The 21,237-nt window shown below is 53.9% G+C and overlaps 1 protein-coding gene across 5 annotated transcripts in view; it reads left to right on the top strand.

Moving 5' to 3' along the window:
- Positions 1-19,604, top strand: part of ANKRD11 (ankyrin repeat domain 11) — a 129,098-nt gene extending 109,494 nt beyond the window's left edge. For all 5 annotated transcript variants that reach the window (XM_041400789.1, XM_041400791.1, XM_041400792.1 and 2 more), the window contains exons 5-13: positions 3,979-4,149; positions 5,191-5,394; positions 7,393-7,535; positions 8,205-8,352; positions 9,102-15,823; positions 16,580-16,678; positions 16,770-16,913; positions 17,963-18,055; positions 18,391-19,604. In XM_041400789.1, the coding sequence (XP_041256723.1) occupies positions 3,979-4,149; positions 5,191-5,394; positions 7,393-7,535; positions 8,205-8,352; positions 9,102-15,823; positions 16,580-16,678; positions 16,770-16,913; positions 17,963-18,055; positions 18,391-18,576 (7,910 nt within the window). In that variant the 3' untranslated portion in view covers positions 18,577-19,604. The remainder of the gene's footprint in view (positions 1-3,978; positions 4,150-5,190; positions 5,395-7,392; positions 7,536-8,204; positions 8,353-9,101; positions 15,824-16,579; positions 16,679-16,769; positions 16,914-17,962; positions 18,056-18,390) is intronic.
- The last annotated feature ends 1,633 nt before the right edge of the window (positions 19,605-21,237 follow it).

Below are 21,237 nucleotides of genomic sequence, written 5' to 3'. Positions count from 1 at the left end.
TGGGCCGGGCTGGGGGGGAGCAGACTGCTCTCCCGGGGGTGCAGTGCAGTCTCTGTTGCTGTCTGTGCCGCTCTAATTTATTCCTATTGATCTCTGGTGGTGCTCGCTGGGCTCGGCAGCGCCTGCAAAGCCCCTCTGGCCGGTGGGGCCAGCGCCGTGGCCGTGCGGCGCTCGGCACGAGCTGCTGGTGTGGAGCTGGTGTGGAGCTGGTGTTTTTCCTCAGGGTTCCACCTCCCGTGCGTGTGTTGTCATGCCGAGCAGCGGGAGCAGATGCTTTCTGCATTACAGGGCGTGCTGCGTGCGTGGGGAGCGAGGAGCCGCGCGGCTGCGGCGTCCCCACGACCTGCCAGCGTCGCAGCGTGCCTTGGAGGAACCTCTGAGAGGTTTTCCGTCACCGCCCTGCTCTCCTCCTGTCCCTCTCTGTTTCAGCTGGGATTCAGCCTGTGTCTGCACACAGAGCCAGCCCAGCAGCACTGAATCCCTCTCAATCTGCCCTGGGATCTCTGTGGAGCTGCCGAGGCGCTTCCAGCAGCCCTGGATTTGTCCTCCCCATTGCAGCACTGCCCGGAGTCTCGTGTGGGCACGAGAACCACCCTCAAGCTGATGCTCAAGCCCCTTTGTCCTGGGGGTCTGCTCCTGCTCAGCCTTCGCAGCCTCTCGGGCTCGGTGTGGTGAAAGGCAGGAGCAGTTCCCGGCTCCGCTCCTGCTTTCCCCTTTAAGCCTGCGCACGCGGTTCCTGCTGGCGTCAGCGCGAGGGAAGAGCCGAGCAGGATCCCCGAATTAAACCAGGGCTGATGCTCGGGAGGTTTGCAGAAGGGCTGAAGCAAGCAGCAAACAAGCTGCTTTAAAAATAGCTGCATGGAGGTGTGGCTCATCCCGGGCTCATGGAGCATCCGTGGGCTGCCATGGTCTTCCTCCCGCTGGGATCTGTGTGCGTGGTCCAGGCACCGCCGCTGCCGGCACTGAGGGCTGCCTGCCTGCACCCCCCCGTGCTGCTGGGCTTGGTGCTTGCTGAAGGGATTTTAGTGTCAAATAAGCTTTTTTCTGTCAGCCAAGGTGGGTGACACTGGGAGAGTTTCTCTCCAGTCGCTCTGTGCTGCTGCGAGGTGTTCCAGAGGCGCAGTTATTTGGAGGCATAGGAGCAGGCTGCAGGAGCCAGCGAGCTGAGATGTCTGTGCAGGGACGCCTTTAAATCTGCTGCAAGCCTGATTCTGAGTAAAATCCTCTGGGCTGAAATAACACACGTGCAGCTCTGTGAGCCTGGGACCAGCCAGGGCCGGGAGAGCCAGCCCAGTGCCAGGCAGGGCTCTCACTCTGCTGGGGCTCAGGATGGGAACCGGATGATGGGAGCAGCTCTGTCTCCATCCCCTGCTTACATCTCAGACCCAATTAAGGATCTTGCTTATGTGGTCCCTCCACATTGCCTGAGGATTGTGCCACACAGGGAGCCCGGGGCTGCCACGCTGCCCACGCTGGGGTGCCAGCACTGGAGCCATAGAATCACAGAATCGTGGAATGGTTTGGGTTGCAAGGGAGCTTAAAGCTCATCTCCACGCCCTGCCACGGGCAGGTACATCTTCCACTGGGCCTTTAGGGTGGGGTGTCACACCAGGTTCTCCAGGTCCCATCCAGCTGGCCTTGAGCCCTTCCCAGCAGGAAGCACGAGCCCGAGTCCTCGGCTGCCTCCCCATAGCGAGCGAGAACGCGGCAGCCGCTTTCCAATTTATTTTTATCTTGTTGATCACATGCTTTGTAATGTTAAATGTTCTGTGGAGGAGGAAATTTCTGCAACTGCAGAATGAATAGGAGTTTAGGGGGGTTTCGGTTGAACTTGATAATCAATTTTTGCAAATCCCAGGCTCGTGCTGACAACCTGCAGCAGCCAAGGGATATTAATGAAAATGTTCCCATTCTAATTGTGGCTCCGTATGTGCGGAGCAGCCCTGGGCATCACGTGCTTCAGGGACTCTGCTTGGTGGCACCAGCCAAGATGTGACCCCTCAAGCGTCTTCATGCCTGGCTTTGGGGCTGGATGTGACCAAGGATGGGGGAAGCCAGGCCTGCCTGTGCAGGGTTTAAGCAGCTTGGAGAGTCTCAGGGAGCAGGGAGGTGCTGCACACATGGATCAGGTGTCCCTGTGTCCCCTGGCAGGACACACAGGGCAACAGCGTGGCTCCTGGAGCCACCCCAGCAAAGTTGTCTTCCCGTAAGCACACTAGATTTAATTTTATTTTAAGCCATTAAAAAACTGTCCTAGGATCTGATTTCATCTTCCAGCTCTGTTACAGCTGCCAGGATGACCAAAATGTGGTTTCAGAGTAGACTGGGATTCGCCTTCAATGCAGACATGTTTCCAGGGCTTGCATTTCATAGAATTATGGAATGGTTTGAGTTGGGAAGGACCTTAAGACTGATCTCATCCCACCCCTGTCATGGGCAGGGACACCTTCTGCAGGCTGCAAGCCCTGTCCAACCTGGCCTTGGACACCTCCAGGGATCCAGGGGCAGACACAGCTTCTCTGGGCAATGAGCAGAGAGCTTTGAAGAGGAGTAGCTGAGCTCTCTGGTTGAGAGGTTCCCTGGAAGAGTCATTATTGCTAAAATGTACAGTATGCCAGGAGCAGGGGTGGATGGAAACCATTGCTCCAGGTGGGCCCTGAGCAGCAGAGGCTGGCAGCTCTGTGCACTGTGCCCAGGAAGGGTTTGTGGAGCTGGCTGTGCCTCAGCCGCGGAGCTGCGAGCGGCAGGAGCGGAGCATCCCCAGCCGCTGCTGCCCTCCTCTGCCAGAGACCTTTCCTCGGCTGCGCTTGGTGGGTGAAGGAAGAAACCCGAGCAGAGCTGGGGGAGAGGCTGCAGCATCGTTGGGTTTTATTAAGGTGAAGGTACTGAGGCACCTTCAGGTTGCTCAGAGAAGCTGTGGCTGCCTCACTCCTGGAAGTGTCCAAGGCCAGGTTGGACAGGGCTTGGAGCACCCTGGGCTAGTGGAAGGTGTCCCTGCCATGGAGGTGGGACTGGATGAGGTTCAGGGTTCCTTCCCACACAGCCATTCCATGGTTGTGTGCCTCTGGTTCGGGGGTGGTTGCTCTTGGTCTCTCACTAGGAGCTGCCTTTGCAGCTGGATGATTTAGGAGACCAAGTATCAGGCTGGATTTGGGATGACAAGCCAGGCATTTCCGGGGTTTCTTCCTCCCCTCTCCTTCCCTCGTGTTCGTTTGGGAATTTTTTAGATGGTTGCAGAAGACCTGAGGGCAGGTGGATGCTCTGGGCCGGGTGGGAGCAGCCACTTTGTGAGGAGAGGAGCAGCCTGGTGCTGCCCACATCTCTTTGGCTGCAGCCTCCTAGCTATGATGATGATGATGATGGTGGTGGCAATGGGTGTGATGGCCACATTTCTGAGCTGCCAGCCTGTCTCTTTCAGCTCTGCTTGTTGATGCTGTTCAGTGCCTCCAGCTGGGTCCATGCTGTGGTGGTGTCAGTCTGAGTAGGCTCCTCCAGGTGCCCTGGCATGGGATGGAGGCTCCTGAAGCAGGATGGGAGGCGCAGCACTGGCTGTGGCCCCTCGAAGGGTCTGTTCCCTCTTTCCTCTGCTGCTCTTTGGTGGTGGAGGAGAACGGGAGGTTGCTGGAGCAGCAGGAGGCTGCTGGAGCATGTCCTGGCTGCACCTTCACTGCTGTGAGCCTGGGTGGCTGCTCCAGGTGCCAGTGCTCCCACTGCAGGGATCCATCAGGGATCATCCACAGGGATCCATCAGGGATCATCCACAGGGATCCATCCCTCAGCACAGGGATCCATCAGGGATCATCCACAGGGATCCATCCCTCAGCACAGGGATCCATCAGGGATCCATGAGGGATCGTGCACAGGGATCCCTGCCTCAGCACAAGCTTTTGGGATCTGTCAGTCCCATGCTCAGACAGTTGCAGGGCTCTGGGCTCCAGTGGCATTCATGGCTTGTGTCCCTGTGTCCTTGTCCCACAGAGAAGCAGGGTCCCGAGCGGAAGAGGATTAAAAAGGAGCCCGCCACCAGGAAGCCTGGCCTGCTCTTCGGCATGGGCCTCTCGGGGATCCGGGCAGGGTACCCGCTCTCCGAGCGCCAGCAAGTCGCTCTCCTCATGCAGATGACAGCAGAAGAGTCTGCAAACAGCCCAGGTGAGACTGGGGGGCTTGGTTCTGAAGGGTGGGCAGGCAGGTGGGAGCTGCCTGGAATTCCCGGTTCCCGGGGTCACCAGGACTGAGCTGCCACCCCTGGCGCGGCGCAGGGGGGCTGGTTTGCTGCTCTGTGGGGTCTCACTCCTCCCACGGGGCTCTGTGGGTGACTCCAGGTCTGGTGTCACTGGGATCTGCACGTGGCTCTGGCTGCCCTTCCTTTTTCCAGTGCCCCTCGGGTCCAATCCAGCCCACCCTGGCTGCTCAGCTGGAGCTTTGGTTCCATGGGAGCCTCCTCCACCTCAGCTCTGTGTTTCCCACCGGCCTCTCAGGCTATCTCAGTAAAGGAGGATTGTGAATGAAGACAAAATATCATCCTCTGTAGGTTTTTAATACTTCTTCTCTTGGAAGGGGATAAGATGTGTAACCACCACAGCTGTAACTTGAGGTGTGGAGTAGCTGGAATGTGTTTACCACGGATTTTGTGTTCTAGTAATTTTTATCTGTTGCAAACAAGTTCCCCCCCGGTTTTGGAGGGTCCGTGCTGTCCATGTGCTCACATCCACATCCTACACACAACACTGCAGCTTTTAGCCAAAAAAGCACCAATCTCACTGCTTATGTTGCTGTTACTTGGGAAAGCTAAAAGGGAAAAAGCTGCAGAGCATTCCAGTGTTCTCCCAGGAAATGCAGTCTCCTCCCAAGGCCGTGAGGCCTCACATGTGCTTGGTAAAAGGCCACTTCCCTCGGGAGCTGAGGTTTGAGTGTGAGGAGCTGCATTGTCTGCTCCCGGATCACGGGATTGCCCACAGCGTTTGCCAGGACTGCAGCTCTCCAGTGGGTCTGGCAGCCCGCAGTTCCCATCTCCGTGGGACACACAGGCTGCTCTGTTCACATCCACTCCAGAGCCTGGGCTGCCTCTTGCTGCCTTGTGGTGAATATTTTGGGAAGAGCAGAGACGAAACGTGATGCACGAGCTCCCTCTAAGGGCTTAGGAATTGCATGGAATGGCAGTCCCTGACGCTGTTTCTCTTCTCCCTGCAGTTGACACAACACCAAAGCATCCCTCTCAGTCTACAGTTTGTCAGAAGGGAACTCCCAACTCTGCCTCCAAAACCAAAGATAAAGTAAATAAGAGAAACGAGCGAGGAGAGACTCGGCTGCATCGCGCTGCCATCCGCGGGGACGCCCGGCGCATCAAGGAGCTCATCATCGAGGGTGCAGATGTCAATGTGAAGGACTTTGCAGGTAACAGCCCAGGAATCCCAGCTTTCTTCCCACCTGGTTGTGTGTTACACCTCCGAGAACGACTCCCACCAGAAAAAGTAGTTTGTTTCTAACGTGGGGTTGCACCTTGGAAAGAGGGGATTTGCAAACAAAAATTGTGATTTTGCTCTTTGAAGAAAAAGTGGTTTTGCCCCTTAAAAAACAAAACAAACAGCAACAAAAAAATACCACATAAAAATCCCCGAAATCATCAGTTTTCTTGTTGGAGTTTGGGAGCAGAATTCCCAGGCTGTGCAGTCTGCTTGAGGTGGTGAAGCTGGGCTGGGCAGGATCCAGAGAATCCCTGGAGCTGTTGTGGCTCCACACACCAAACCTGACCAGGCCTTTCCCTTTCCTTCTGCTCTTCCATGGGGGCGCTGTGTTGGAAGTCTGGAGGGTGATTTGCAAAGGGAGGTGGGCTGGATTAGCTCTATTTTTACTTGAAATAGAAGGAATTACGTGCACAGAAATACTGCTGAGAGTGGGTTTGGGAAGTCAGCTCTTCTGGAGTTGTGGGGCTGATGCCTGTGAATGTTTGGGAGTTGGATCTGGGGGTGCTGCTGATGGGGAGGGAATGTGAAGGGCAAGGTTAGGCTCCCACCAGACACACAAGTTGGAGGATTTGTTAACCATCCTGACCCTCAGCTCTGGAGTATTACCACCTCCTCCTCCTCCTCCTCAGCAGTGCTGCCAGGCTCCTGCTTAGGGCGGTGGGATGAGATGGGAACAGCCCTGAGTCCTGCAGGAGAAGGCAGCCATGGGATGCTGGTGAAGGGGTGATGAAGGTGCCGTTCAGTGGGGCTGGATCAGCCTTTCTCCAGCACGTCCAAGAGCTTGACTTTGCTCTTTGCTGTTCTCTTCGCATGATTTTGGGGCTATAAATAGATATGGCTGTTCCTCCACCCGTGTGATTAATCCCAGTGCCAGACTGAAGTATCAGTTGTGATTAATTCCGGGCACAGGTGCCCCCTCCAAAGGCTCCGAGGGAAGGTAACGGAGCGCGCTCCCACGGCGCTATCAGCAAAACACCCGAGCAGCCGCGCTGCGGAACTTCAAAACAGGCTCTGCTTAAAAATAGTCTGTTGGAGCACGATAAAATATTTTGTTCTGTGCTCTTCAGAGATTTGTTTGAGAGCTGGAGCTGCCATTGCTGTGGAGACGCTGCTGTTTGGTTTTTTACCCCCCCAGTCCAAGCTGGTGTTCCTGTGTTTGGAGAGCACACAGAAAATCTGTGTGGGGGCTGGCTCAAGCCCTGTCTGCAGTCCTGAGCTCAGCCTGGGCTGGGTACCAGGGTTTCCCTTACAGAGGGTTTGGAACCTAAAGCCAAAGCTAAAAAGCTTCAGAGAAGGCTGCAGAGGGACGTTTCACAGGACCATGGAGTGGCAGAACAAGAGGGAGTGGCCTTAAGCTGACATAGGGCAGGGTTAGATGGAATATTAGGAAGAAATTCTTCCCTGTGAGGGTGGTGAGCCCCAGCTTAAGTTGCTCAGAAAAGCTGTGGCTGCCCCATTGCTGGAAGTGATGAAGGCCAGATTGGAGGGGACTTGGAGCAACCTGGGATAGTGGAAGGAGTCCTTCCCCATGCAGGAGAGGGGAATGGATGAGCTTTGAGTTCCCTCCCAACCCAAATAATTTCATGATGGTATAAAGGGGAATGGATTTAAGACCTGCCTTTCACATGACATCAGCAATTCTCCTTATTTCCCATATAAAACTTCCCATTTCCAGGGGCTGTGTCAGGTCTGGCAGATGCTCTGACTGTAGCACATGCTATGACCAGAGGGAGAAGGGGGACTGATGCTGTGACTGCCTGGCAGGAGTAGCAGGGCAGAGCTGCGCGTTCCTTCCTGCTGTGCCGGGGGATCCGGGCAGACACATCAGAGCGGCGCAGCCCTGAGCAGGGTGACCCTGCAGGCTCTCCCCGTGTCTCAGTGTCACTGTGAGGGTGGTGCCGTGTCCTGAGTGTCCCTGTCCTTGCAGGCTGGACGGCGCTGCACGAGGCCTGCAACAGGGGCTACTACGACGTGGCCAAGCAGCTGCTGGCGGCGGGCGCCGAGGTCAACACCAAGGGGCTGGACGATGACACCCCCCTGCACGACGCGGCCAACAACGGCCACTTCAAGGTCAGGGTGCTGCCATTCCCTGCCCTGCTTTAAATGACTCTCCTGGGAACTTGTGCTTCGAGCAGCCCGCTGTGAAAACACAGATTCTGGGTGGTTTTCTCATTTCCCGTGGAGCGGGCAGAGTTTGTGTCCAAGGCCACGCTGGACGGGGCTTGGAGCAGTGGAAGGTGTCCCTGCCCATGGCAGGGGGTGGCATGGGATGGGCTTGAAGGTCCCTTCCAATCTAAATTATTCCCTGATTGTATGAATTTCCCTGTTTCAGAGCTGTTGAGTGTTTATCCCCATGCACAGGGGGATAGTTCATTCTTCTGGAACTGGGACAGGAGCATGATTTTGTACCTTGTTCTTCCCCCTTCTTTCCTGCCCAGGTTGGTTCTGAGAATCACAGGATCATTAAGGTTGGAAAAGACCTCCCCAGTCACTGAGCCCAACCATTAATCTGCTGCTGCCAGTGCACCACTAAACCCTGTCCCTAAATGTTTTTTGAATACTTTCAGGGATGGTGATTCCACCACTTCTCTGGGAATGTTGCTGGGACTTCTCTCTTATGTTAGTACCACAAGGCATGTTCTGAAGACACCAGTTTTTTAGATATGTATGAAAATCATGCAAAAACCCCCTGGAATCAAATCATCGTGAGCATCTTCAAGCCTCAGTTTCTCTTTCCAGGTGGTGAAATTGTTGTTGCATTATGGAGGGAATCCTCATCAAAGCAACAGGAAGGGCGAGACACCTTTGAAAGTAGCAAATTCTCCCACCATGGTGAACCTGCTCCTGGGGAAGACCACGTACCCCTCCAGTGAAGAGAGCTCCACAGGTGAGACTGGCCTTGCTGTGGCTGTGGCAGTGACAGCTGTGGCCTGCAGCTGACACAGAGACCTTAGGAGGAGAGGGAAGTTAGACTCTTGTCAAATGCTGCCATGGTCAGGAGCCCACCTGTAGCTGTAACCCAAATTCAGACACCATAACCACCAGCTTTAGCTTTGGGGCTGTTTGCTCTGGAATCCAGCATTGAAATTGCTTCCCTGGGGAAGTTGGGATGTAGGATTGCAAGCCAGTTGCAGGTAAATGAACATCTTACTTTGGAAGATGGGTAATTCCAGTGGAGAGGAGGAGGTTTGTGTGCCAACCCTGTGTTCCTGTTGTTCAGCTGTCCCAACACTGGTGTTTCAGTTTCTGCTTCCAGGCTGTCCCTGCTAGAGCCTCTTCCTCCGGTGCCACCATTGTGGGACACTCTGCAGGTTTTAATTAGTGCAAATTAGAGTTTTCAGTCTTTTGGAGAGCCTTCACCTACACTGTGTGCAGCCATAACCCTGTTCCAAAGTTCTCATGAACTCAGGATGTTATTTTGAGGAACACCCCGTGCAGGTTGGAGCTGGAAGAGCTTCCTTCCAAAAAGATCTCCCAAGGTGGCATTCCGAGCTGTTGGCTGCCAGCTTGCAAAGGCTGGGTGAGGCCAAAGGGCATCAGGGCTGTTTGCAGGGGTTGGTGTGTGCAGGAGACCAGTGATGTTCCCTCCCCAGAGCCCTTGGCAGTCCTTAACACTCTGTTCTTCTCTCTCTGCAGAGACCTCAGAAGAGGAGGATGCCCCTTCCTTCGCTCCCTCCAGCTCCGTTGATGGCAATAACACAGACTCAGAGTTTGAGAAGGGTTTGAAGCACAAGCCCAAGGCCCAGGAGCCCCCCAAAACCATCACCCCGGTGAAGGATGAGTATGAATTCGATGAGGACGATGAGCAGGACCGGGTCCCACCGGTCGATGACAAGCATTTGCTGAAAAAGGATTACAGGAAAGAGACTAAAGCAAACAGTTTCATTTCCATACCCAAAATGGAAGTGAAAACTTATACTAAAAATAACACAATTACACCAAAGAAAGCTGCCCACCGCATCCTGTCGGACAGCTCGGACGAGGAGGAGACCAGCGTGGCCGTGGGCACGGGGGAGAAGCTGCGCCTCTCCACCCACTCCATATTGCCCAGCAGCAAAATCCGGGAGCCCGCCAGCGCCAAGGCACCCAAGGAGAAAAGCAAAGTAAAAAAGAAGCGGAAGAAGGAGACAAAAAGCAAAGAGGTTCGGTTTGGCAAAAAAAATGACAAGTTTTGTTCCTCTGAATCAGAGAGTGAAAACGTGGAGAGTGAGGAGGATGATAGAGACTCTCTACAGAGCTCTAGCTGTGTAAAGGACTCAAGGCTAGTGCTAAAGGAATCCTCCTTGTTTAACTCTCTGTCTGCCTCATCGACCTCTTCACATGGGAGTTTAGCATCCCAGAAACATAATCCCAGTCTTACAGAACAGCACTCCAAGCACTGGAGGACGGACAATTGGAAAACCATATCTTCTCCAGCTTGGTCAGACGTCAGTTCCCTATCGGACTCCACCAGGACGAGGCTGACGAGCGAGTCAGACTACTCGTCCGAGGACTCGAGCTTAGAGTCACTAAAGCCAGTCAGAAAGAAATCAGAGCACAAAAAGAAAAACACCCCCCACAACACTGTTTCTGAGAAAAAGAATTCATTCCATAGCAATGTGGATGGAGCAATTCCAAAGCTGGACAAGGAGGGGAAGGTTGTTAAAAAGCATAAAACAAAACACAAACATAAAAACAAGGAGAAGGGACAGTGTCCCATCAGCCAAGACATTAAAATAATCAAAACATTTTCTTTTGAGTTTGAGGACTCTAAACAAAAGCCTGAGAAAGGCTTGATAGTAGAGACAGAAAATCCAGTTGAAAACAAGTTGAAAGTGTTAAAGCACGATAGGGAACATGGTAAGAAGGAGGAAAAGCTCCCCAAAGGTAAAGCGGAGGAGAAGGAGTGGTTGTTCAAAGATGAGACTGGAAAATCCTCAAAAGAGGAGAAATCATTAAGAAAAATCAAAGATGGTAGTAAAGACCTGAGCAAATCCTTCAGAGAAGGATTGAGTAAATCAGAAAAAGAGAAACCTGTCAAGGAGAAATCTCCCAAGGAGGAGAAGCCGAGAATACACAAAGAGGAGAGAAAGAAGAAGTCAAAGGACAAGCAGTCCAAATCTGAGAAGAAGAATGAGCTGAAGGAGGAGAAGGTTTCTAAACTAGAGAAAGAAAAATCCTTCAAAGAAGAGAAGGAAAAATGCAAAAAAGAAAAACTTTACAGGGACGAGTCCGGGTTTGATGAGTTTAATAACAAAACTCAGTTTGCCGAAAGCGAGGACACAAAGTTCAGCCTTTCGGACGATCAGCAGGAGAGGTGGTTTTCAGACTTGTCCTCTGATTCATCCTTCGATTTCAAGGGTGAGGACAGCTGGGATTCTCCAATAACGGATTTCAGGGAGATTAAAAATGACACCGTGGCAAAGCTAATCATAGAACCTGTGAAAGAGGAAATTAAAGACAAGAAAAAGGAAAATAAAATGAAAGACAAGAAGGAATACAACGAGAAGCGGAATGAAAAGGACACTTTCTTAAAGAAAAAGGAGCGGGATTATGTGGAGAAAAGCTCTGAGAAGAAAAAGGACCAAACAGACAGGCACAAAGTTACTCCCAGTTATTTGCCTGAAAAGGATAAGAAAAGGAAGGATTCTGTGGAGACTGGCAAGGAAAGGAAAGAAAAAGACACAGGTGAAACCAACAAAGACCGAAAAGATTCCTCTGATGGCTCTAAAGAGCGAAAAGATCCCAAGACGAAGCAGGAGGAGCCCTATCGAGATGACTTCAAGGAGTATGGCTGTGAAACATTCTTCAAGGATAAGTCTGACCCTGAGTTCAGTGGCAAAACCCTGGAGAGTTGGGAGAGGCACCATTCTGGGAAGGAAAAGGAGAAGAAAGATGCTCCTGATAAAGAAAAAAAAGAAAAGGTGAAGCCAGAAAAATACAAGGAAAAATCCAAAGAAGGCGACAAGGAGAAAAATGAAAAAGCTGCTCCAGAGAAAATTCTGAAGGACAAAGAACTAGAGAAGAGTTTCAAAGAGAAAAAAGAAACTAAGGAGAAATACAAGGATCTTCACGGCAAAGACAAGGAGAGGAAGAGTTCCTTCGACCAGGTGAAGGAGAAGAAAGAGAAAAACTTCTCCACAGACAGAGACGATTTCTCCGAGAAGAAGGATGAGAAGAAAGGCAAGGAGAAGAGCTGGTACAGCATCGCTGACATCTTCACGGATGAGAGCGAGGACGAGAGGGACGACTACAGCCTGAGCGGGTTCAAGGTGGGCGACTCGGCCGGCGGCGAGATGCATCGCCTGGACAGCCTGCAGGACAAGGACGACGGCGCGGCCGCCGAGAAGGAGCTGTACCCCGACAAGCACCGCAAGTACTCGTCCGACCGGCAGCACTCGGAGAAGCAGAAGGATAAGGAGTCCAAGGAGAAGAAAAAGGACAAAGGAACATCGGAAGGGGGGAAGGAGAAGAAGGAGAAGAGTTCCTTTGAGAAGCACAAAGAGAAGAAAGATAAAGACTCCAGTGAGAAGTATAAGGACAGGAAGGAAAGAATGTCCATAGATTCCACTCAGGAGAAGAAAAACAAGCAAAAGCTCCCAGAAAAGGTTGAGAAGAAACACACCAGTGACGACAAGGTGAAAAGCAAACATAAGGAGAAGCCAGACAAGGAGCATTCCAAAGAGAAGAAGTCTTCAAAAGGAGGGGAGTCGGAGAAGAGCCTGCTGGAGAAACTGGAGGAGGAGGCTCTGAATGACTACAGGGATGACTCCAATGACAAAATCAGCGAGATCTCCTCTGACAGCTTCACGGACAGAGGGCAGGAGCCAGGACTCACCAGCCTCTTTGAGTCTTCTAACCTCTCTCTGACCGATGCCGCTGAAGAAAAGTTTAAGGACTCTCTCCCTTTACCCTGCCTTCAGGACAAGCTCAAGGAGAAGGAGAGGCACCGACATTCCTCATCTTCCTCGAAGAAAAGTCACGAGAAGGAAAAAGCAAAGAAAGAAAAGACAGAGAAAAAGGAAAAATCAGAAGAATTCAAGGACTCCAGCAGCAGAAAGGATTCCACTCATTATGAAAAGGATTTCTCTGTGGATGGGGAGGCTTTTGGCTCTTCCTACAACATGAAGGCAGACGCTGATGAGGAACCGGAGAAGAGCATTGATTACTTATTTTCTGAAAAGAAGGATAAAAATGATTCTGAAAGAGAGCTGTCAAAGAAGGCAGAGAAAGAAAAGACTTACGGTTCCAGCACCATCAGCACAGCTAAAGAGAAAAAGAAGCGGGATAAACACAAGGAAAAATGGAAGGAGGAAAAGGAAAAGCATAGGGACAAACACACAGATGGCTTCTTTAAACATCACAAAGATGAGCCAAAGTCAACACTCAAAGATAAGGACGGGCCTCAAGTTACCACCTTTAAAGATAAATCCAAGGAGGACAACCTCAAATTCGGTGAAACCAAACTGAAGGAGAAGCTTAAGGAGAATCAAGACAAAGACAAATCAGAGTCCATAAAAATAAGCAATGGGAATGAAAAAATAACCCTTTCCAAAGACAGCGGCAAGAAGGATGCCAGGCCAAGGGAGAAACTTCTGGGAGATGGTGACTTGATGATGACCAGCTTTGAGAGGATGCTGAGCCAGAAAGACCTGGAGATCGAGGAACGCCACAAAAGGCACAAGGAGAGAATGAAGCAAATGGAGAAAATGCGGCACAGGTCCGGAGACCCCAAGTTAAAGGACAAACTTAAAAGCTCAGAGGATGTGCGCAAGAGGAGCCTGGATCTGCCAACCAAGAAGCCACTAACACTGGACACGCAGCTCAAGGACAAGAAACTCAAGGAGTTGGGTCCCCTGACTCCTATTCTTTCGCCGGAAAACAAGGCACAGCCTGCTGTGGGGACAGACTCCAAGGACTGGATCACGGGTCCTCAGCTGAAGGAGATCCTCCCAGCATCTCCCAGGCCAGATCAGAACCGGCCCACGGGCGTCCCGACCCCGGCGTCCGTCGTGTCCTGCCCGAGCTACGAGGAGGTGATGCAGACTCCCAGGACTCCGTCGTGCAGCAATGAGGACTACACGGACCTGATGTTCGAGTGTGCGGACTCTCAGCACTCGCTGCCCATCTCCACCATGTCCATGAACGCCTGCTCTCCTTCCTTCTTCGACAGATACAGCAATGTTTCCAGCGGGCTCCCCGAGAACCCCAGTCAGACCCCGACTCGCACCATACCCTCCTCAAACCTCTACCGTTCCATCTCAGTGGATATCAGGAGGGCGCCCGAAGAGGAATTCAGCGTTGGAGATAAGTTTTTCAGGCAGCAAAGTGTCCCGGCAACATCAAATTATGACTCTCCTGTGCAGCATTTAATGGAGGAGAAAGTTCCCCTTCCCTCTGTTCCTGCTGAGAAGTTCCAGTGTTTGTCTCCTGGGTATTACTCCCCGGATTATGGAGTTTCCTCACCCAAAGTGGAAGCTTTGCACTGCGCACCGGGAGCCGTCAGCGGGGTCGCCCAGTCTCCTGAAAGTGTCTTTTCTGGTTTACAAGCAAAATCCTCCCCTTCGCACAGGGATGAGTTGCTGGCTCCTTCAGTGGAAAGTGCTCTTCCCCCTGACATTGGCATGCCCTTGGATACCACAGAGGAGCAGCAAGCCACTGCCTCCATCATGCCACCAGAATCCACCTACCTGCCGCCCATCGAGGAAAACCATTTTAGTTCGGGAATGCCCGAACAAAACAACATAGACTGGGATAACCCTCCTTCCCGAAACCCAGACGCCGCCATTCCTCCCAGCCTCATGGGCAACCCCGCAGAGCACTCTGTCACCTGGTCCATGGGCTCAGAGCTTCTGATGAAATCACCCCAGAGGTTTTCCGAGTCCCCTAAACCTCCACTCTGTTCCCTAGAGCCAATTCATCCTGCGCCGGTAGCCTTCATTCCCACAGAGACTTCCTACCCTGTTTCTCCCATCTCGTACCCTCTGTCAGTGTCTGAACCGAGGCTGGAGGAAGTCAAGGAAGATGCTGAGGAAGCAGTCCCAGGAGAAATTGCAAATGCTGAAGAGCAAGCTCCATACATGTCCCCTACTAGGTTAGACACCTTCTTCAACAACTGCAAGCCTCTTCCAGAAGAAGCACCAGAGATCCCTCCAGAGCCCCCGTGCGTGCCAGCAGAACCTCAGGCCGAAGTCGTTGCTGCACCAGAAAACAACTATCTGGAAAACAACAACGCAGCACCTGCAAATGCAGAGGAGGCGGTGACGTGGCCAGACCCCTTCACCAACACCGAGGATGAACTGGACCTTGGCCCCTTCTCGCTCCCAGAGCTGCCACTGCAGCCTAAGGACGTGGCAGAGACGGAGATGACCGAGGCGGAAGCGGCGGAGGAAAGCCCAGCAGCAGCTCCAGAAGCGAGCGCCGGGATCATCAAAGCCGGCGCGTCCGTGATAGCGTCCGGTGAGCCGGAGGAGCCGCCGGCCAGCCAGGCAGCGCCCACCCTGCCCACGGACACGGAGCCACCAGCAGAGGAGCAGAAACCAGAAGCGGCCGCACAAGAAGCCGCCTCGGAAGCGCTGAACGCAGCTGAGGAGAAGGCAGCGGAGGACTCGGAAGCGCAGGTGTTCCAGCAGCCCCCGTCCGAGCCCGCGCAGGCGGAGAGCAAAGAGGTGGAGGCCGTGCACGAGGAGCTGTCAGCTGGGGGGGTGGCAGAGGGCAGCTCCCAGCCCTGTCCTGTGCCCGTGGCCGGCTCCGAGGCCGGCGTCGCACAGGACGCGGCCCGTGGTGGGAGCCAGGCCCCGCCACCCCAGGCCGACGCGCCTCCCAGCAACGCTCAAGCAGAAATTGTGGAACCGGTACAAAAACCAGTAGCAGAAGCTCCCAAACCACCCAAAATAGAAGAGATTCCTCAGCGGATTACCAGGAACCGGGCTCAGATGCTCGCCAACCAAAACAAGCAGAACGCCGCCGCATCCGAGAAGGAATTTCCTCCCGTCTCTGCGCCCGTCACGCGTGCCAAAGGCCGCATCACGGAGGAGGACGATTCCCAGGCTCAGCACCCGCGGAAGCGCCGCTTCCAGCGCTCCAACCAGCAGCTGCAGCAGCAGATCAACACGTCCACCCAGCAGACGAGGGAGATGATCCAGCAGACACTGGCAGCTATCGTCGATGCCATCAAACTGGACGACATCGAACCTTACCACAGCGACAGGTCCAACCCCTACTTCGAGTACCTCCAGATCAGGAAGAAGATTGAGGAGAAGCGGAAAATCCTGTGCTACATTACTCCCCAAGCTCCGCAGTGCTACGCTGAGTATGTCACCTACACAGGCTCCTACCTGTTGGATGGCAAACCCCTAAGCAAGCTCCATATTCCAGTGGTGAGTCACCTCTCTCCTTAGCCTCAGGAACTCGCTGTTACACACACATGCAAGTTGTCCCCCGTGCCCTGTCACCACCTTGCAATGCCAATGTGCCCCAACCTGCCTTTAGAATATGACACCAAACCTGAGCCTGGGTCAGTGCCTGGCTGTGTGGTAAATGCAGCTCCTGAGTTGCTGCATTTTTGCAGAGAAGACCTTGGGCTGTGCTGACGGACCTGAGGTTTGGTCAGGCTTTAGAGCAAAGTTTGTAACAAGCTACTAGATTTGAGGCTGGGAGGTAAAACTGCTCTTGCAGCAGTAGTAACAGGATGATGAACTTGGAACATGGGAAAAAGATGGCTCTTAACTCCTGCCATCGTTTTCCCAAGCTCTGCTCTTTGACTTGGCACTGGGATCAGCATTTCACTGCTGTGCTGCAGGAGCAGCCTGGCTAATACAAATGCATGAATAAACGTGGTGCTGCAGGTGGTAAATCTGGGCTCCAGGCTGGAGGAGAAGGGTCAGTGTGACCGGGCTCCATTCCTCACTGCACACCCTGCCCTGCAGCACGAGGGCGGGTCAGCTCTGGTTGTTCTTGCCAAGTCCTCACCCTCACCGAGTCTGAGCGCTGGCAGGACCTTGTCCTTGGCAGAGCTTCTCCCCAGGCACTCCATGGGGACATGGGATGTCCCTCTCTCCAGCACACGTTTCAGGGTGCAGCCCTCGGGCTGTGCCCCGCAGAGGCCCTGCTCTCACCCCTGCCTGTGCCCGCAGATCGCGCCGCCGCCGTCGCTCGCGGAGCCGCTCAAGGAGCTCTTCAAGCAGCAGGAGGCCGTGCGGGGCAAGCTGCGGCTGCAGCACAGCATAGAGCGGGTAAGGGGACACTCCAGCTGGGGAGCAGCCCCCCAATTCCCCCTGCTGGCGAGGCTCAGGCTGCCACACTCATTGCTCTGCTCTTCCTCAGGAGAAGCTCATCGTCTCCTGCGAGCAGGAGATCCTGAGGGTGCACTGCCGGGCAGCGAGGACCATTGCCAACCAGGCCGTGCCCTTCAGTGCCTGCACCATGCTGCTGGACTCCGAGGTGTACAACATGCCTCTGGAAAATCAGGTCAGTGCCTGGCTCAGCGGTGAGGAAGTGTCTCAGGGGCTCTGCAAGACCCTGAGGGAGATGGGCTTTTCTGGAGGGATGGAGGGAAGCATGGAGGCAGGAGTTACTAACGCTCTCCTTGCTCAGGTCACCCATCACGGCACACAGGTGCAGCATGTCACCTCCCCCTGGAGGTGGGATATTGGGAAGGAATTGTTCCCTGTGAGGGAGATGGGATATTGGGAAGGAATTGTTCCCTGTGAGGGTGGGGAGGCCCTGGCACAGGGTGCCCAGAGCAGCTGTGGCTGCTCTATCCATGGAAGTGTCCAAGATCTGGTTGGATGCATTTTGGAGCAACCTGGAATAGTGGAACGTGTCCCATGGCAGGGTGTGGAATGAGATGGGCTTTAAGGTCCCTTCCAATCCAAATTATTCTGTGACTTGGAACAGCATTTGTCTAGTTGTCTAATCGAATGTGGGATGCAAGGAGTTCATGTCTGTTAGGAGCAGAGATGGCTCAGCTTTATCAGTGAGTCTTGGGACCCTCCATCCTTCTTGGTCAGGATCATCTGCACACTGGAAAGGTTTCCTTTGCTACACTCTGAGGTGTTTCTCCCTGTGCAAGGAAGGGAACAGAAACATTACACTGCTGCATTGCAGGAGGGATCCTGGGCAGGGACAGCATCCTGGGATTTATTAACGAGCTGCGTATTGATCCAGGAGCTCTGATTTATCCCTCAGCATTTCCCAGCCAAATGTCTGTGCTGCTGCTATCCTGGCATCAGTTGGAGGAGTCAGAGAGGTGCAGGTGCTGTGATGGGCTGACATGGACAGATTCCCTGCAAAGCAAGGAGAAACAGGGAGTACGTGCCCGTGGGTGCATCCCCACCTGAGGCTGAGCCCCTGGAAAGGGCTGCAGGAGCAGCTGGCAGCAGAGATGTCTGTCCTCCCTCCCTGCAGGCGCTGCAGTTCTGAGGAGTGTGTGCCCCTATGAACATGGCCTGAGAGACCTGTAATGCTTAAAGTACCAAACTAATCCCATGTCCCTCCCTGTGGTGTCCTGTCCTTAGGGAGACGAAAACAAATCGGTCAGAGATCGTTTCAACGCGCGACAGTTCATTTCCTGGCTGCAGGACGTGGATGACAAGTACGACCGGATGAAGGTGAGAGCTGTGGGAGCCCCGTGCTCCAGGCAGGGCCATTCCAGGAGGGCTCTGCCTGTGGCTGCAGCCCGGGAGCTGCCTTAGTGGTTTCCAGCACAGAGTGGGTGTCCCGAGATTGTCGGGGCGGTGTTGCGTGGGAGTGGATGCTCTGCAGTGCTGACAGACCTTTCAGACCCAAACTTTTGGGTTTGCCTCGGCTCCTTCTGGAGCCGGGCTGAGCAGAGATTCCAAATCCTGTGTGTGGCACCCCTTGCTGCATTTAACACTGTGCCCACAGTGGCTGCATGGTCCTGCCTCTGCCTGCCCTCACATCCCGTTGTTGTTTCCCAATCCAGACATGCCTGCTCATGCGACAGCAGCACGAAGCAGCTGCCCTGAACGCGGTGCAGAGGATGGAGTGGCAGCTGAAGGTGCAGGAGCTGGACCCCGCGGGGCACAAATCCCTCTGCGTGAACGAGGTGCCCTCGTTCTATGTGCCAATGGTCGACGTGAACGATGACTTTGTGCTCTTGCCGGCATGACAGTTCCAACCCAGGAGACATCTCTGAACACTGGCAAGGACGGGAGCGCTCCGAGGTCGGGCGGTCGAGCTCACATTCACCCTTAACCGCTTGCTGATGAATCCCTGGTCAGAGGAGGAGGAAGCAGCTATCGGCAGAAAACAAAACGATAAGAGAAATAATTGCACTTTCTTCACGACGTGTCCCTCGCTTCCGGACCGGCGCGGCCCCGCGGGGCAGCGGGCCGGGCGCAGCTCCTCCCGCCGGCGCCCGCGGCGGGGAGGCTCCGGGCAGCGGGCGCCCAGCGGCCCCGGGACTGGCCGAGGCGCGGAGGGACGAGGCCGAGGACACCGTGTGTGTGTGTTGCAGAAGCTGCTGAGCGGGGCCAGCAACCACGTGAACCATGTACTTGTGAACACCGTGATTTCCAGCTCTCTGTTTTCCACCGGGCGCGGATCTCCTCTCGGAGAAGCTGCAGTAGGAAACCATGGGGGGAGGGGAGGGGGGGGGTGTTTGAGTTTCTCGTTCCATCATGGGTATGTCTAAAAAAAAAAAAAAAAAAAAAATTAAAAAGAAAAAAAAAAAAGCAAACCAATTAGAAACAAAAGGACAGTGTCCAAGGTGGGCAGCGGCGGCTCCGGAGCGGGGACAGCTCCGGGATGTGCCGGTGGCCCCGCGGCAGCCGCTGGGGACGGGCAGAGGAGCCGCCGGCGCGGCGCGGCCGGGGAGACGGCGACGCAGAGAAAGGACTTTGCCAACTGTGTTTTTAATGGAGTAAAATCCACGTGGTTTATATATTTTTTCCTTTAATCTTGGGCATTTCGTTTCTCTTTCTGAGAACATAACTTGAAAACACTACAGAGCCAATACTCATATAAAGAAAAATTGTATCCCATAAATGCTGTACAGTTTTTATATACATTAACAATGTACTTTTGCTGCCTTCTAGATAATTTATTTTGCAACACATTACTGCACAGTTGTAAATAACTTATGTACTGTAACATCACTTTCAGTTATGTGTAAAGAAATAAATAAATTAATTAAAATTATCTTTGTATTTATAGTTCACCCTGGGCAGCAGTTTCCCTGTCAAGGAAAAGGTTGCTCAGATCAGCTGCCCATGGCAGGGAGTGGAACAGGATGAGCTTTAAGGTCCCTTCCAAACTCTTCCATGGTTTTAAACATCATTCTCTCTTTTCCACGCCTCTCTGCGTGCAGTGGGATTGGAACCCTCCAGGGGTGGCTCGTGAGGAGAGGGGACCCCCCTGTGCTGGTGAATTCACTGTCCCCAGGGTGACTGAGCAGGAGATGCTGTTTTGGGGTTGCAGAGTCTGGACAGGGATGGGTGGATCCAGGCAAGCTCAGTCCTCACTCAGCAGCTCAGGGGTGCAGCTGGAGGCAGGTCCCAGTGCCTTTCCAGGACCTCTGTGCCTTCCCTCCTGCTGCTGCCCAGCTTTTCCTGGTGGCTGCAGCTGCCAGCCCCAGGCAGGAGGGAGTGGACCCCTCTGCCAGCTCTGGGTTCTCCAACTTCCTCTGCTGGGGACCAGAGGGGACCCCTGGATTCAGCCCCCAGCTCCCTCCTCAGCTTTGCAGCCACTTGAGAAATTTTCTGTGGTGAGGGCAGAGGGATCCTGGAGGATTTCACTCCAATGCATCTCAGCAGCTTCAGAAGAGCCAGGGGGTCCCACTGTCCCCTGCCCAGCCCTCGGCCCCTGCCTTGGCACCACCTTGGCACCAGGACTGGGGCTCACACAGCCACGGCAGGACGGGCAGTGCCATCTCCCAGAGGAATTTTCCCCCCATTCTCTTCCTGAGCTGTGGGATGAGTGTGTTGGGGCACTGGAGCCAATGCTGGGACCAGGGGCTGCTCCTGTCAGGGGCTTCAAGAAAGCAGCCACAGGTAACACTTGTTCTTGGGCTAATTTCCATCCCTGGTCTTTATTTTGTTAAACAGCCATCAATTTGTCTCTGTAGTCACAGAGAGGCCTTTCATGAGCACGTAAAGCTGGAAAGTCCCACAGGCTCATCTGACCACGGTGCTGGTGACCTTGGGAGTCTCCAGGGTCAGTTTTCCTCCCAGTGCTGTAACTCCCAGACGTGTGTGGGGGTGTGGATCCCTCAGAGGGAGGCAGAAAAATGCAGATGGGTTAGTTTTTTTTTTTTTTTTTAAGTGTGATTTTTTTTTCAATGTGAGTTTGCAGGTGTGATTTTTCAGTGTGGTTTTCAATGCGATTTTGCAGATGGAGTTTTTCCATCATTGCAGGTCTGAAGCTGAGCCCCCGGGTGATGCTGCTGCCCCCAGAAATGACATCTGTGAGTAAATTTTAGAAGGAAGAGGGGAATAAAGCCTGCTTGCAGTTTGGCTGCTCTGTTGGCTCTTCCCATGGGCTCACGTGGTGCTGGGTGCCAACACGTTCCCTTCCTAGAGGGGGTGTCACGGATTCCACTGGCCCCCTCTGAGGTTCGGGGGGACCTGGGTGCATTTGTGGGTGTTCCCAGATGGGTCCTGGAACCCCTGGCTGTGCCCCAGGACCCCCAACACCAGCTGGGCCGGGGGGTCCCCCAGTCTGAGAGGGGTCTGGAGCACCGTGGAGAGGGGGGGCTGAGCTGGGGTGGGGGCAGTGAACCGGGGCTGGGGGACAAGCAGGGCTGAGGGACGGGGAGTGGGGCTTGGAGAAC

Source organism: Onychostruthus taczanowskii, unplaced genomic scaffold, assembly GCF_017590055.1.
Source record: "Onychostruthus taczanowskii isolate IOZ18803 unplaced genomic scaffold, ASM1759005v1 scaffold18, whole genome shotgun sequence".
Taxonomy (NCBI): domain Eukaryota; kingdom Metazoa; phylum Chordata; class Aves; order Passeriformes; family Passeridae; genus Onychostruthus; species Onychostruthus taczanowskii.
This window is presented reverse-complemented; position numbering and strand designations above follow the sequence as displayed.